This window comes from Tetrao urogallus (genome assembly GCF_951394365.1).
Source record: "Tetrao urogallus genome assembly, chromosome: 7".
Taxonomy (NCBI): Eukaryota; Metazoa; Chordata; class Aves; order Galliformes; family Phasianidae; genus Tetrao; species Tetrao urogallus.
In genome coordinates this window covers 34,212,088-34,227,351 of record NC_136820.1, presented here as the reverse complement: position 1 = coordinate 34,227,351, position 15,264 = coordinate 34,212,088, and the positions used below count along the sequence as shown (strand labels likewise).

The window sequence follows — 15,264 nt, the reverse complement described above, 5'->3', positions numbered from 1 at the left end:
TCACCGAGCCAGATAAGAAACACTTCAAAATTTTTGCTTTGGGTACAGCTGGCAAATGCAGCCTGTGGGGTGTATGGACTTCACTAAACAGTTAAACTGCTGCACAGAGTCTGCCGGAGAGTGCTATTTTCAAGGATAATTTGCTTTCTGTCAGCTAGGACAGCTTAGCTTGCAGGCTAGGGCTATGTCAGGAGATGGTGTGCGGTCCTGTCTCAGGTCGTTTCCTGAGGCGTCCATTTATGGCGGCAATGTGAGCGATTAGCGCTATGGGCACGCTTTGCAATCCATTTCCAACCAGGGAACCGCAGTAAGCTCGAGCAGCCGCGTCCTGCAGCCGCTCCCCTCGCAGCGCTGAAGGCACCGCGCAGGCCCGAGCCCGCGGCGCGTGCGCAACGGGGCGCCGAGAACCGAAACTCGGCGCTCCTTCCCGCGCCGGCCCGGAGGGGCGGGGCGCCGCCGTGCGTGGCGGGGGCGGCTCCCCCGCGGCGGGCGGGGCCGCGGCGCGCGAGCGGGGCCATTTCGGCGCGGCAGAGGCCGGGATGCGTGCGGCGCCCCGCGGCAGTCAGTCCGTCCGCCGCGCCGAGCCGCCCTCGGGGCTGCCGTGCTGAGCCCGCGCCCGCCGCGCCTCCCGTCCCGCCTGCCGCGCCATGGCGGCCCCCGGCACCGTCGCCTCCGTCATGGCGAGTAAGACCAAGACCAAGAAGAAACACTTCGTGGCGCAAAAAGTGAAGTTGTTCCGGGCCAGCGACCCGCTGCTCAGCGTCCTCATGTGGGGGGTAAACCACTCGGTAAGCGACGGGGCCGGGCGGGACCGGGGGGCGGCGGTGCCGCGGTGCCCGCGGGCGGCGGGAGCTGCCCCGGCCCCTCCCGGGCGGCGGTGCGGAAATGCACTGCAGTTCCCTCCCCCGCACCTCACCCCTCCACCAAAAATTGTGAAGCGACGATGATGGAAGAAGTACATAGCGCGGCGAAGTTCCCCGTCCTCCCGCGGCCGGCTCCGGCGGGGCGGTGCGCGGCTCTGCCCCCCGCTCCCTGCCCGCCCGCGCCCGGAGGAGCGTCACATGGCCGCGGGCGGCGGTACGGGAGCGCGGCGCTGCGGCGGTGCGGATCGGCGCGGCGGGCTCCGGCGTTCCCGCAGCCCTTCTGCCGCCGGCAGCCGCTGAGCCCAACTCGTGCGCGGCGCCCGCCCCGCTGCGGAGCCGCCGTCTCCAGATGTGTTCTCGCATCGTTCCGTGCCGGAGCTCTACGCGTAGTTGTCAGTGTGCGCTTTAAATGAGGCCAGTTTTGTAGAGGCGACGCGTCGCCTCGGTGTTGCCTTTGTTTCCTACCCATCCAAATCCGCCGCCTCTCTTTGTGCGCGGTTCGGCGGTGCGGGCGCGGGTGTCGCTGCGGTCGGGTGACCCCACGAAGGCGGTGGCGCAGCGCTGCCGGTGGGTCGGTGCGAGCGGTGGCATCCTGCGGCACGGGCCGGGAAAGAGCGAGCTGCTTAAAGCCTCCGGTTGTGGAAGTGTATGGGGTGCTGCTTGCCGGAATTAGGCCTACAGGATCCTCTTGTCCCTTCTGAATGCACGTGATTATTTTATAGAGATATCTCCTAGGCAGAGCTCTTGGAGGGCAGCAGGCTGGTGACACCGAGCTGAGATGCTGCTGGATGGGGCAGAGCTGCTCTTGGAGCAGAGCCCGCAGTGCTGTGTGCGTCAGCCCCAGCTGTTGCTGTGTGTCTGCTCTGGGCACAACAGTGCTCACCGAGGGAAGTCCTGTGCCCTCCCAAGGGTTGTACCAAATAACAAAGCAAATTGGGACCAGCACAGTGCTGTGTGATTCCTACCATCCTGTGCTGCTGTGGAGTGCACGGCTGATCCAGTTAGAAGATGTCATAAAGGCACACTTTGCCTTTGTGTGTAGTGCTAAAAATGGCAAATAGAAGGCCTGGAGTTGGTGAGGGGGGTTGGAAGGGTAGGGCAAGCTGGGGAGTATGGCAAGCTTGGAGAGATGTAGAAGTGTATGATTTTGTATGAAGGAAGGTGGTAGAATTGAGTATGTGCTGTGGATGCTCTCTGATGTCCTCACCTTGCAAAGAAGGTGTAACCATGAGTAATGCTTTGAGCCTGTGGAAGCTGTCTCCCCCCCAAGTCAGGGAGCATGCAAAAATAACTTGATGTGTGCAAATCCAGGTATCTCTTTGGCTAGGAACGCTGCATTGAAGTACTGCTGGATCCCGGGTTAGGTGCTCACCCTTTTGGTGTGTAACACTGAGTGCAGCAGTGGCTGACAGATGGAAATGAGTGCTTGGTGTGATGGGAGCAGCTCCAGTCAGAACTTTGTGCAGGAAAAGCCCAAAGTGTATGTGTACTCATTGAGGTCAGGAATTAGGCACGCTTATGCTTCTTAACAAAATAAACAGAAACCCACAGAAGAAAAGGTTAGACTAGGAAATGAGCATAAATTATAGTTAATGACGATAGTAATTAAATAAACTTAGAACATAGCACTCATCTGAAAAACTTTAAGACTGCTTCCAGAGCTGCGTGCAGCGACTCATGAGATAGTCTGTGAGCCTTAAGGGCTCGAGAATAAGGATGGGGTCTGAAATGTGGCTCCTACATCTCAGCAGAATGTGGCTTACACTGGTATAAAGCACTTGGTGATGATAAAATGGGGAAAATAGTTTTTTTCTGTAGGCTTTTTGAATGTAGGGCCAGAATGCTGATACACTTGATGGCCAAGTTTTCAATTTAAAATCTAAGATCATCCAAGTGTGAAGAAGAGCCATACAAAGAAACTGTGACCAGCTGTTAACCTACCCCTCCTAGAAGGAAGTATGACTAGAAAGGGAAGTGTTGCACATCAGCATCACAAAGTGATAAGGCATAAAGCAAGTGTGTGAAGGTCTGCAGGGAGGTGTGCTACCCAGGGCTCCTAAACACAGCACCTCCTCCCCAGCAGGCTGTGAGGAAATTGTTTTGGTAGCCTTTGAATAGGAGGGAGATAGAGATGGCAGAATCCTTCTTGGGATTGCAGTCAGGTTCAGGAATAATTTCAGAGGGCGCCTGAGGGAGCGCAACATGTAAACATTACTCAGATCCTAAGGAGCATGAAAATGTGCTCACATGGAGAGCAAGGCATTCGCTTTTTTGGTTTGCTGAAAGATGCTGTTATGAAACTTTCACAAAGTGAAATGCCAGAAATGGAAGATGGGCTCTGCTTTCTGCAACCTGTTGTGGTTGTCCTGTTCCCAGCATTGGTGGGTCTGCTCTCTCATGTTGGCTGTCTGCTTCTATTAGGAGCTGGTTAGGAAGGCTGGAAATCTGTAGAAAGCTGTGCTTAGCTCCTTCAAAACATACCACCCACAAATATGGGAAAAATAGAATAATAGAAATGGATTTTGGCTAACTAGTTTTGAGGTAAAGAGTGAGACATTGGAGGCCTCACCTTCAGACTGTTTAGTGATTAACACAGAAGAGAATGAACACCTAATGAAGTTCTTGAGAATAATGAACGTGCAAGTTTAAAAAAAAAAAAAAGGCACTAAAACTCAGCCCCTAGAATTTGTAATCGCCATCTGTTTCGGGATGATTACAAGCTGATCTAAAAATTTGCCAGCCCTTGACTTCGCAGTGGCACTTGCTGCCTAATGAGCAAGTGAAACAAGAATGCATGGATCAAATGCCTTTTTTCTCCCCCAGCACATTTGACGAGTACATCAGAAAGACTATACTTTATGTGGGCGAATAATTCAACAGATAATCAACTGCAAAATTGCCTTCAACTGCTTACATGAGACACCCTAAAGCCTGATGATACTGTTGCGCTCTCAGCTGTAATCTGGCTTGATCTTTTTAAGAAAAGTGGAACAACATGAGGGCATAACAAAAGGAGCGAAAGCTATGGAGCTCTGCTGTCTGCCAGTGTGACATCTCTACTGTTAGAGCTGAACAAGGGGAGAATAAAACCAGCGTGACAGGGAAGTGTGACTTTCCACCTCCTGTGTCCTACTATCTGTGCCATCACATCAGGAAACCTGTAGTTCTGCAGAGATACAAAATAATTACAGGATAGGTTATGCCCTCTGGAGTAAAAACTATTGGCTTATGCTTATCATAGCTAAGAAACCACACAGCGTTTACTACTGGTTATACATCTGCAGAACTTACTGCAACTTCTGGCTCCACATTTTTCGTATGCTTTTACATGATAGAGTAGTTAAACCCTGAGGATACGGAACTGTGGGGCTGATTCGTGGCATCAGCTGTGAGCGCAGCAGACTGGCTGGGAGCTGCAGAAGGGTAGGGCTGCCCATGGGTAATGTCAGCTCTGTGGCTAGTGTTTACATTAACGCAGAGCATCACTGCTGCAAATGTGCTCTGATAGCGGGTTTTCAAAGTGAGTGAGGCAAAGTAATGAAGCTCGAGTTATTGATCTTAGAGTCAACTCCAGATTTTTTAACAGCAAGCTGGAAAAAGCCCTTCTTATTAATTGTTTAATGGAGGTAGTGGTAGATTATGTGGGAGAAGGCACTTTCTAAGAAGCAATGAGAAACTACATATTAAAAAGCATTGATTACAGTTGAGGAGATAATAAAGCAATTAAAACTATTTTTGAAAAGTCATCTGGGCACTCAGCCCAGATGTTTGTATATAGAAGGAAGTAGAACAGGAAAAGCTATTTACTGAGAACTTGGTTCTTTTTTGGGTGTTAAGCTCTGTGTTGTTGAAGTTCACTTAATATTGTTTTGTTTGTTTGTTTTTTTTTGCATCTGTGTGGACAGACTACTAAAAATACAAATTGCAAGTATTTATTGTGATTGGACTAAAGGTAGTAAATGGTCTTACACGAAATAAAGGCAGGAGTGATACTTCGTGTGGGTGTCCTCTGAACTACTGAAAGGGAAATGTGCAGTAGCTGCTGTTAGGGGTGAGACAGGAAGAGAGATGGAAAGAGATCTCGTAGCAGTTTCAAAACTGTGCTCTGTGGTTTCTTTCCCTCTACAAAATACGGCACTGCAGAGGTGAGGAGGTTCTTCTGCCTGCATGGTTTTGAAACTGAGTTTCATTAACCTCAACGAGGAGGGCTGGACAATGTTCAGTAAAGCAAACAGGCAATGCGAATTGGTTTTGCTGACTCAGCTGAGTCATCTTGTTTGAGTATCGTGATGACTTGAAAGAAATTCTGTGGTGGATTGTTTCAGGGCTTCTTGTTCATTAAAGCAGTGCGTTATGCCTTTTGGCTACAGACTAGTAAACGCTTATTTACCTCCTACACTTTAGGGTGATGAGCTTTGTTTACTGTAACTCTCACCTGTTGTGCAGTACCTGCTGTGCACGCTCATTCTGTGCTCTTTGTGATGCAGAGCTCCATAGGCTATCTGTGCAGTATGGAGCTACCTCAGACCTTGGGAATAAGATGGAACTACCTATTATTAACCCTGTGTTTAATTTTGCCCAGCCTCTCAGACTTGTGGTCATGTTGGCTTAAAGATATCTTGATTTGTTGAAAGGTCGGTGTTATCGTTGAATAATGCTTGCTATTTAGATGTCTAATAAAAGCCCTGCTTTTTCTTCCTTCCTTTTCACTGTTGGTGAGGTGCATCTTCTTTTGCAAAAGAGCTGCAACAGTGTTTAAAAAAACATAGCTGCTATGGAATGGTAATGAGAAATCTTGTTAGCTTTCAAGGTTTGCATCCCAGAACCATGGTGAAATGGACTAGCTTTGAATTGTTGGGATGGTAACTTCTTGAATGTGGTTTGCTATGTGCACGTCTGTCTTATTGTAGAATCCAGGCTCTGTAGGAAGATCATAAGTTAATTAGTTTTGTGCTGAGAGAGAGTGCTTAATAATGGTGTTGTGAAAATTGTTGGAAGCAGCTGAATGCTGTAGTGATGGATGTCACAAACTGAAAAGGAAACATTGGATCTATCATCAAAGAGCAGAGCTGAATTGTTTGCAGTGGAAATACTTCTGGCCGTGCACCTTTTGGAATACTTATTTTTCATCTCACTTGGTGAACTACCACCTTGTGTACTGAGACAAGGTAATTAGTCTAATCCAGCTCTTTGGGGAGCATTTTAAGTTCCCAAGGCAACCTTAATAACATGGCTGTGAGTATATACATGATCCTTTTAGATTCTAAGAGAAAACTTAAAACAAACAAAAAATTCCATTTGTTGCCTTACTGGAAAGCCTGTGGAACTCCCCAGTGGGGCTGGGATTTGCAGAACGACGCTGTTACTATCTGAACTAACTCACTGAGTCCCATTTTTCCCAGGCTCCCCTCTTATTGTCCCTGCTATGTGCTAGCTCACCTCTCATAATCCTGCTGTTCCTGTTTGTGCATCTTATCAATCATGTCTTTGCTGTTCCAGCTTTCCTGGTTGACAGGCTCAGTCGTATCTGCTTTTCCTGATCAGTAATTATTCAGCTACTAACTAATAGCCCAGCAAAAATATACACTCAATTCTTAGATGTACCATCATGCTCAGAATTCATCATGTAGCCATTCAAACAGCAGTGCCATCACAGACTGTGGTGAAGCAGAAAAGGTGGTACAAAGCTGTTGCTGTGTAAGGAAGTGCCAATTTACACTACAGTAAGGTTAATCAAACCACAACCTCTGTAACTGTTGCTGGACTTGTTTCTACTGTTTGGCACTGAGCTGATCCTGTATTGAGTTCATCTAGGACAATGCGCTAAGGTGGGAAAACTACATTATTCACTTTTCTATTTTAGGGTGTGTTTTTTAGCTGAATAAGCCATATCCTGAAGTGACAGTCCCAGCTTAAAAGAGCACCTGCAAATGCTGTGAAATAGTGGAGGGTGAAGACCGTCTTAGTTGCTTAGGACAAGTAGAGGGACTCTTAGCTCTGGTTTGTGCTCTTCAGTTTCCCTGTCAGCAGTTCAGTTTCACATTTGGAGGTGAACCGTTGCGTCTAGGCAAAATACTTGAGAACCCTCACTCTGGAAGCCTTTCCAAACATTTTAACCTTTTTAAGCATGCGTGTGGGCATGTGTTTTGTAAGAGATGCAATAATTTGTTATACCTGTCAGCTTCCTTGCTCTTATGGAAGACACTGAGGGATCTAAGCTTTCAGTTTCTATCTGGGTAGATGACAGATGTCTTTAGAAAAGCTGCAGTGGCTTCGTAGTGACTGCAGTTTTCGAAGTTGCTCTTAGATGTAAATGATAATGGCCAGAAGACTTTCTCAGCAATATTTCATGAGAGTCCTATCTTAAAGATTCTCTTGAGCAATATCAAGGCTGTGGTTATAGCAGTCCCTCTTCTTGGGTGGAGGAGAGAAAATCTTGGTTAGCCTGAGACTAGCCTGAAGAAGGCAGCTTAATAAGGGTTTTATTATATTGAGCTGAAACTGAGCAATATCTGATTAGCTTGGTGCCAAGCCTCCATAACTCTGTTACCAAAACTAATAGCACTGCTACAGTGCCCTTCATCTAGGGCAGTGCATCATGGTGCAAGGTAGACTTACAGCTGTTTTGCAGTGGTTGGTTCTGCTTTGATCATATTGCCCAGTGTATTGTAGACTCCTTCCAAGATTATTTGGGTACCAGAAATGTTGCAGTAGTTACAGGCTGAGTTTGTTCTGTGTACTGGTTTTCTTTCTCAGTGATGCGAACTGTCTGCATTTAGAGAGGATTTTATGGTATTCTGCTGTAGTGTAGCCCTAAGCATGGGTTGGGTTCTGGATGAAATCTTCCTAGAGGAGCTCGTGGATGCAATTGCCATGGTGTGTGAATCAGACATTATGGTTGGCTGTGTCTGAAAAACCAGTCAATCTATGTAACAAAAGCAAGGTTGCTAGTCATGTCTTTTTAAATGTCTGTATTTTGATTTAAATCTAGAGCCAGATCTAGGTGATCAAATTGCAAATTACCAAAAATTGAGAGGGCGTTTGAATGAGAACTGGGATATTTTTAAAGACTTTGACGTTGCAATCCTAGGAATTCTTTATTGTAAACAGCTGGTGGTGGATGAGGTTACTTTTTTGCTTCTGTGTAATTTTGAGAGCAGCAGAATGAACACTTCGATTCAGATGATCAGTCCTAAAACTTACGTCTCTTTAATAGATCGTTCCTATTTCAGAAAGCGTTATTTTCCTTAGCAGATCGTAAAAGCCATCACTCAGATCCTGTTCATAGTTTCTTCTCTGTTGTTTGTACTTGTCACGTGCTGTTCTGTTTCCAGGGGTTTCCTGTGCCTTTTCCAATTGTGAAAAAAATCACATGGTCTGTTGCAGACTTTGATTATAAAGCCTATGAATACACAACTTCAGTTTTTAAGATGGTATGCAAATCAGTTCTCCATTTGTAAAATACATGTTAGAGGCTGCCTGGTAGAAGTAGTGGTAGCATCTAAAAGCTCATGCTTGAAGTAAGGGTTTTTACTGTAAGGCCTCCAAGAGGAAGTACTTACTAAACCTATTCTCTGTTGGCTATTTGAAATATGCGGTCGTGTTTCTGGGAAAGATAGCAGCCTAAAACACACTGACTTCACTGGGAAAACCCGTGTCCAGCCCCGCAGCCCAGCTATGGAAGCCCAGGGAGTGACTCAAGGCTGAGGTGCAGCCAAACCCCGCCAGGCCCTGCTGGTGCCTCGTGTGGGCCGGGGGCTGGCTGCTTCTCACACCCAGTGCTTTTTCCCCTGTTGCAGAGATCAGGTTGGTGGAGGAGGGCAGAAGAGATTTTCTGGCACAGTTGTTTTTCCTGGGCCTGAGCGGAATCATCAGCACAGTGAGATTTCAGTCTGACTCATGCTGCACTTGCGGCCTGCGGTGAGCCAGGCAGCCTTCTGCTCATGCACAGCAAGCGCAACCAAATGCATGCAACTCTTTCTGAGTTTACCACTTGTCTTTTACAGGCTGGGGGAAAAATAATTTCCAGAATCTTGGTGCTTGTTAATGCCAGCAGCTCACAGACAAAGTCTTGTAACCCCTGTTCTCAGCAGTCTTTGCCCATTCCTATAGATGCTGCAAGCTCCTGATGCAGCAGTTTCCCCAGCTGTTATTTTGGTCTTCAGCTGATTCAACAATGCTGCTTTCTCCTTCCTACCTACAGCAGCAGGCGGCTCTGGCAGATTCTTTCACTAGGGCATGCTGTGCCCCAGGGCTGTGCTGGTGCAGGGATGTAATATGGTTCAGATGTCTCTTGGCTCACGTTCCTGCCCTCTTCCCACTGAACCTAGCTTCCCTGCCTGTGGCAAGGCAGAACAGCATTCAAACCTGGAGCATCTTGAATTGTGTCTGTGTTCTGCACCATCTTTGTGGTGAAATTTCCTTTACCACATCTCCCAGTACCACTTGTCAGGGATTTTTTCCCCAAGTACTGTATTACGTGTGGTTAGCAGTGGTCATCTTCTCTTGAAAAGCAAACCAATTACTTGTCAGAATATTCTTTGTACTTGCTCATTCTTTCAGAGAAGGTATATTGCATGTTTCTCCTTGGAAGCTGTTGGGATGTTTTTAATATAAAAAGGAACATGGATTTTCTGTGTTTACTTGTTGAACTTGCAGGTCATGGTCTTTGGGAAGAGTTAACTTGGGAGACTAAGCTAATTCATTTCTAATTAATATTTCCATGGCAAGCACTGTCTAAATAATTTTTTTAAAAAGCCTGGGCTCTTTAAAGGAAGAATATGGATTTGATTGCATAGTTCTCAAGATTGGAAATTATATAGCCACATGTCTAGACAGGATTTGAAAGTGCAAAGATCGCCCTGCTTTTCTTTTACTTAATTCAAGTACTGATGCTAGCTGGCATGTGTCACTTGGAAGAGATTTAATACCTACATCTTCAGGTTGGTGGAAGAAATAAGAGAGAAGTGAGACAGAGCATGTAGCTTCATGCTTCACATTATTTACCGTTACCTTCCTAGCTGACAAGTTTGTCTGAGAATTGGTTTGTCGTGTTTCTGCCAGTTATGTTTTGCATCTTCCCCCCGCATTTGATAGACTACGGAAGTGAACCCTGAAATAAGCTTTTCATTTAAGTTGCGTATTACCTTCCATTTTCACTTCCATTTCTCTGAAATATGTTTTAGTCTTGGCAACTCAAGGACTTTGCTGTTCAAGTAAGCACTTTGTGTGTGCTGTTGTAAAGATTCCTCAAGAACCTTAGCATCCTGAGAACAGCACTGTTAATCTGGCAGATTGTGTAAGAAGAAATAATACTGAGACTCTTATCTTGCACAGTGATGAGAGGGTAAACATTTAGAAGTGGAAGAGTTCAGCTCTGGAAGTCTAAACCTGCCATAGTCCTGCTGTTGATGCAGTTGTGTCATACAGTATATAGCTACAACTTGTGCCAACCACCTTCATCTTTTTAAAAACATGCATGTCTCTTAGAGATCTGCCAGTAATGGCAAAGCTTTCAGATGTATCAGCCTGGAGCTTGAGGTGGAGCAGACAGAAATGTGCAGCCACATTGGCTGTGGCTTGGAGGGTTTTGCCATTGCAATAGCTTTTCCACTGAGGCTTTGGAGGTTATTTTTTTTCCAACAAGTCTGACAAATCAGGAATGAAAATGCTCAGCTATTAGACTCTTTGACTGTAAAATACATAGTGTGCTGTGAGTCATAGCACTGCTGCTGCATAACTGATGGCAGCTTGCAATTTTCTATTTTCTTTTTTAGAAACAGGCTAGTCAAAAGATTGGCATTGTTGAATTTTACTGTACCCTCCAGGACAGAGTAGCTCATTTTCTGTCTGATTAATCTACTGCTTTGTCAAGTGCTTCCTGAGGTCTTAGTCCTGTGTATTTGCATATATTTGCTGGAGTAGTGTTAATGGGAAAGTGAGATCTGCCATGTAGCCAGCTGCCTCTGGGCACACTGCATGGCTAGCAGTTGGTATATGGTCAAACAGTCCAAGGTAGGTATCTGTGCTTGGGCTGGTCACGCTGGCTCAAGATACGGGTAGTGAAATCCACTCTTAAATGTTTACAAGGTGACAAATCAGATAGTGATGCTTATGTGGATATCTCAAATTTTGGAGTTCTTGGGTAATTCCCATCAGAAGTTTGGGAGCAACAAAAAAATAGTGCAAGACTTGCTTCAATTCTGAGTTAAGCTAACAACTAATGACAATTCACTTTAGTCTCTTTAATCATCTATAACTATCCAGACAGTGGCTGCAGAATATCATAGAATCATTGAATGGCCTGGGTTGAAAAGAACTTCAGAGATCATCTAGTTCCAACCCAGCAGGGTCACCCACACTAGATCAGGCTGCTCAGAGCCACATCCAGCCTGGCCTTGAACACTTCCAGGGAGTAGTTGCGTTTCTTGATTGGAAATATAAAATATTTTGTGTTAATATAAACCAGTGGCATTTTCCTTGTCATTTAATTCCTGTGCTGTTAAACAGAAGGCATTTAATTAATGTTGATAACTTTGCATGGTGATTTAGAGTTGTAGAATAAAATCACTTACTAATGAACTATTTCAAATGTCTATTATCTTGCTTTTTTCTCCCTCCAAAGAGAGCTCAAGTTCAGGAAGCACAGTATGAATGTGAAGCCAGTGAAGCTGCAGTGCTATGTGCTTTGGGGAGGAGTTGTGCTTTGTGATGTCTGCCTGAGATGGGGGCTATGAGGCATGGCTCCAGTCCCTGGAAATGAACATTGTGTGGAGCAGGGAGGGAACAGAGATATGAGACGTGATGCAAGTTGGTTTAGTTTAAAATAACTTCCAAAATGACTTAATTCTCCTCGTGGCCTTTTTAAGTACTGGTGGTAGCAATTAGTGGGCAGGAGAACATGCTGTGAGTCCGGCTGTGTTACTCCTTTCTGCTAAGGGTTTTTCCTAGCTGCAAATGTTAACCAAACAGAAATGGAGAGGAAATGGAGGTGTGCAGTCTGTGTTATTTTTAAACCGGACTGCAGATGGTCCAAATCCATAGTAACTGTTCTGGATCTTGGAAACGCTTCTGTTTGTACCAGTGATAGAGACTGACACTGGGGTTGTTGCTGAACCTAACAGTCAATGTGTTAAACTTAATCCATCTTAGATTGCGGCATTTAGTGCTGTGGCTTTTGCAGCAGTAGTACAGAAACCTCGGTCTGCTTTCCTGAATCTTTGTCCACAACTTAGAAGATGCCACTTTTTTCATTTATTTCTCTGGTATGAGCCTCCTTCCTGGCATTATATTGGGCTGTGGAAGGTCTTCCTTACAGAAATGATACGGTACCCTTCTCTCCATGCTTATGGCAGCTCTTGCTTCTAGTTTTGAATGTGCATTGCTTTCTACTTCTGTAGCTGTGGCTCTGTTGGGTCTGTGACTACTGGAGGAAATCTTTCCTGCAAGTGATGAGTGTTGCTTATGCTAAGTAACGATTTGCCAGACACACTGGTAGCTTTTTTGCATCTCCATGTGCTGTGGGAATCTGAGTGTGAATAGCAGTTCTGGAGAGGGTAACTTTAATACAGCTGTGATGTGTTGCTTCACTTCTGTCCCCTTCCAGCAGCAGTAGCTCAGGTTTTTTTCTTTCATTTTTTTCATTGTCCTCAGTATCATGCCCCTGATCAAGCTGTTTAACTTACCAGTTCAGCGGGGAAAGCTCGTTGGGGAGGAGGAGATACTTCTAGGAAAGCAAGTAGTTGTTTGCTGATGGAATCTGGTGGTGCAGAAGGCATAGCAGGGCAATCCTGGGGGGTGTGATAACAGCTGGAAGTGAGTCTGGTTCCCTCACCAGGTTAGCAGATGTTTGATTTGGATGGTATCCCTTCAGCCTCATTCTTCCCAATTTTAACCTCACTTACACTCGATACGCTTGCAAACTCTCACAGTAGTATACTATTCTATAGTCGTCTCAAGCAAGCAGGTGTAATATTTACATGAGCAAAAATCTCTTCTTGAAATGATATACATTTTTCTGTGTGGTGACCACATGCTGCCATGTGCTTTGTGGTACAGTTTATCAGCTTATTGAAAGCTTTGCTTCTGCACCTACTGCTGTCCAGTGCACTAAGTTATGTTTGTTGAGGCTGGCATAAGACTCTTATCTGCTACTCCAACAGATGTACCTTAAATTCAAGTGACTGCTCTGCTAGTGAGCTGCTTTTGCAGCTGGTCTTTTCTTAGGTGGGCTTTCCACCAAGACATGTCAGTCAGTGCCAGTCACAGCACTACCTATGATGGAAGGTAAAGGGATAAATGCCTCCAGTTGAGCCTTTCCCAGCTGCATCTGTTTCTAATAACAGGAGGCCTGGTGCCTCCTGCTTAGTTCATGCTGGCTCTAGCATTTGTCTGATCATCCAGTAAATCAATTCAGCTTGCCAAAAGGCCAGAAACTAATCTGGTAAAAATGCTGGTTTGACCTTTAGTTTTTTTGTTCTTGCCTTTCCTGGGATCATAGATGGGACCAGTTTATTTTCTGGTAAAGCAGAGTTGTTGGAGAAAGGCAGGGGATGGAGCCTGCCCCACTTGCTAAGTAATAAGCTGTGTAGTTCAGCTCAGCCACATAGCAAAAGGTGGCAGAACACCAGCCGGGGCTATGCAGGCTGCTGCTCAGGTTGGTTCCACCAAGCAGGCTCAGAAAGGACCTATGAATGCCGGGCTAGGAGTGCAGGATGGTGCTTGCACAGACTTGGGCAGCCCTGGAGCTGCAGCCAGAGTGGAGCACGAGCAGAGTGAACGCTGTAGTACTGTGTTCTATGGCAAAGTCTGAGTTTAGAATTCTTCTGACAATGAATTGGTCTGACAGTGAGCATTTTCACTTCTTACTCTGTTAAGCTTCCCTACATCAAGCCTGATACTTGGCAGTACTTAGGTGCTAGCATGCTTTCACCAGCAGATTTCAGGCTGTGCATGAGTTGTGGTGTATCTGCTCTGTGCAAATGTTCTAGCTCTTCCTGTTTTAGTGACAGCAAACCCTCGTTTGGGCCTGAGGAATCTTCAGAGCTGAAAACGCTCTGCGTAGGACTTGTGCATCAAATATTCAGAGCACAATACAGAGTATTCAGGACTAGAGTGCTGGTCTTTCAGTTGTTTTGTCTTTGGTGTTTTTTGTTGTTGTTGTTGTTGTTTTTTTGTTGTTTTTTTTTTTTTGCTTGTTTTGTTGCTAACCTTTCTACCATAGTTCTTGCAAGAGTTGTTTGAGCCTACCTGGAGGCTTTTCTTTGTATCCTTAGTATTCTCCAATATCTTTAATAAGTAATATATTTTTATGTGAAGGTCTCCAGAGAGAATTGCAACTGCATACATGTATAAGTGTTCCTGGGAGGTGTAACACTGCTGATGTTCTCAGAATACAGACAAGATGTTACCTCATTTTGATGCATCATAATACAGTTATTGTGATTGTTTTCCAGGCTTCCTCCTTTCAGCATTTTCCATGCAGTGCTACCCTGAGAGCTGTCTCTTGTCATGTGTTATGGATCTGCTAAGCAGTGAACTTGAATGAAGTTGTTAAACAAGAATTTTGATGCTTGGCTATAGTATACTTGTAGAAAGGAATCGAGTTTTATCTTCTCAGGTCATACTGAATAAATGAATTCAGATCTTGGTTCTAGCTATGCTTTATTCATGTTAGGTGTCCCTGATGCCTTGCTTTCCTATGGCTGAAGAAACCTGGAAGTATGACGGATAGCTGCTGCTTTGCAAAATGTTCTCAACATTTGAAATCTAGGTGACACAAAGTATGTCTGGCTGCGTCTGTGAAGTGCAAATGCAATAGCAGTGCTGAGGTAGCTACTTCTTGTATGTGCAACAGAACTGTAAATTCCCTACTGAAACTGGAGAGTGGCATATTCACATGCAGCCTGGTAATTTCAGCAGGCTTGAAACACAGTCAGCTGTCTTGGCAGATGGCCAAGGACTCAGGAGGCTGCTGGAAAACTTCCAGGTGCTAATAGAGTGCATTTTGATTAAATTTAACTACGGCCACTGACTCTTAGTCTGCGTATTTCTATCTGTTAAAATATGTTTGTTCTTAAAACTAAGATTTGATTTAAAAACCTGTTCTAATACTCAAAGGGTGAGGCATGCAGTATCCGTATGATGTGGATCTTATCTCTGTTAAGAACAGTAAGGGCTGAAATATCAGTGCTGTTGGAGTGAGAGGATGTAGCCCATTGCATTACGTTTCCTTGGGTGCCACACACACTCAAAACAACCTGGATATTTCAGAAGCTTTAAAATATTTGTCAGCGGCCTGAAATGCTCCCGGCAAACACTGCTGCATTAGTTATGAAGTCTGTTTTATTGCTGGTATAATGAGCTCTTTAAGCAAACAGAAATTTCGGTGTTGCAGGATTGT

At 45.3% G+C, this 15,264-nt stretch overlaps 1 protein-coding gene across 3 annotated transcripts in view; it reads left to right on the top strand.

Moving 5' to 3' along the window:
• Positions 1-647: 647 nt before the first annotated feature.
• The window catches only part of PIP4K2A (phosphatidylinositol-5-phosphate 4-kinase type 2 alpha), a gene marked incomplete at both ends in the record, with an annotated part of 97,576 nt that continues 82,959 nt past the window's right edge, over positions 648-15,264 (top strand). The window contains one exon of one of the 3 annotated variants that reach the window (XM_079538402.1): positions 648-788. In XM_079538402.1, the coding sequence (XP_079394528.1) occupies positions 648-788 (141 nt within the window). Of the gene's footprint in view, positions 825-1,103; positions 1,250-15,264 lie in introns of those variants that run through there. The other 2 variants (XM_079538401.1, XM_079538403.1) reach the window with 2 other exon arrangements.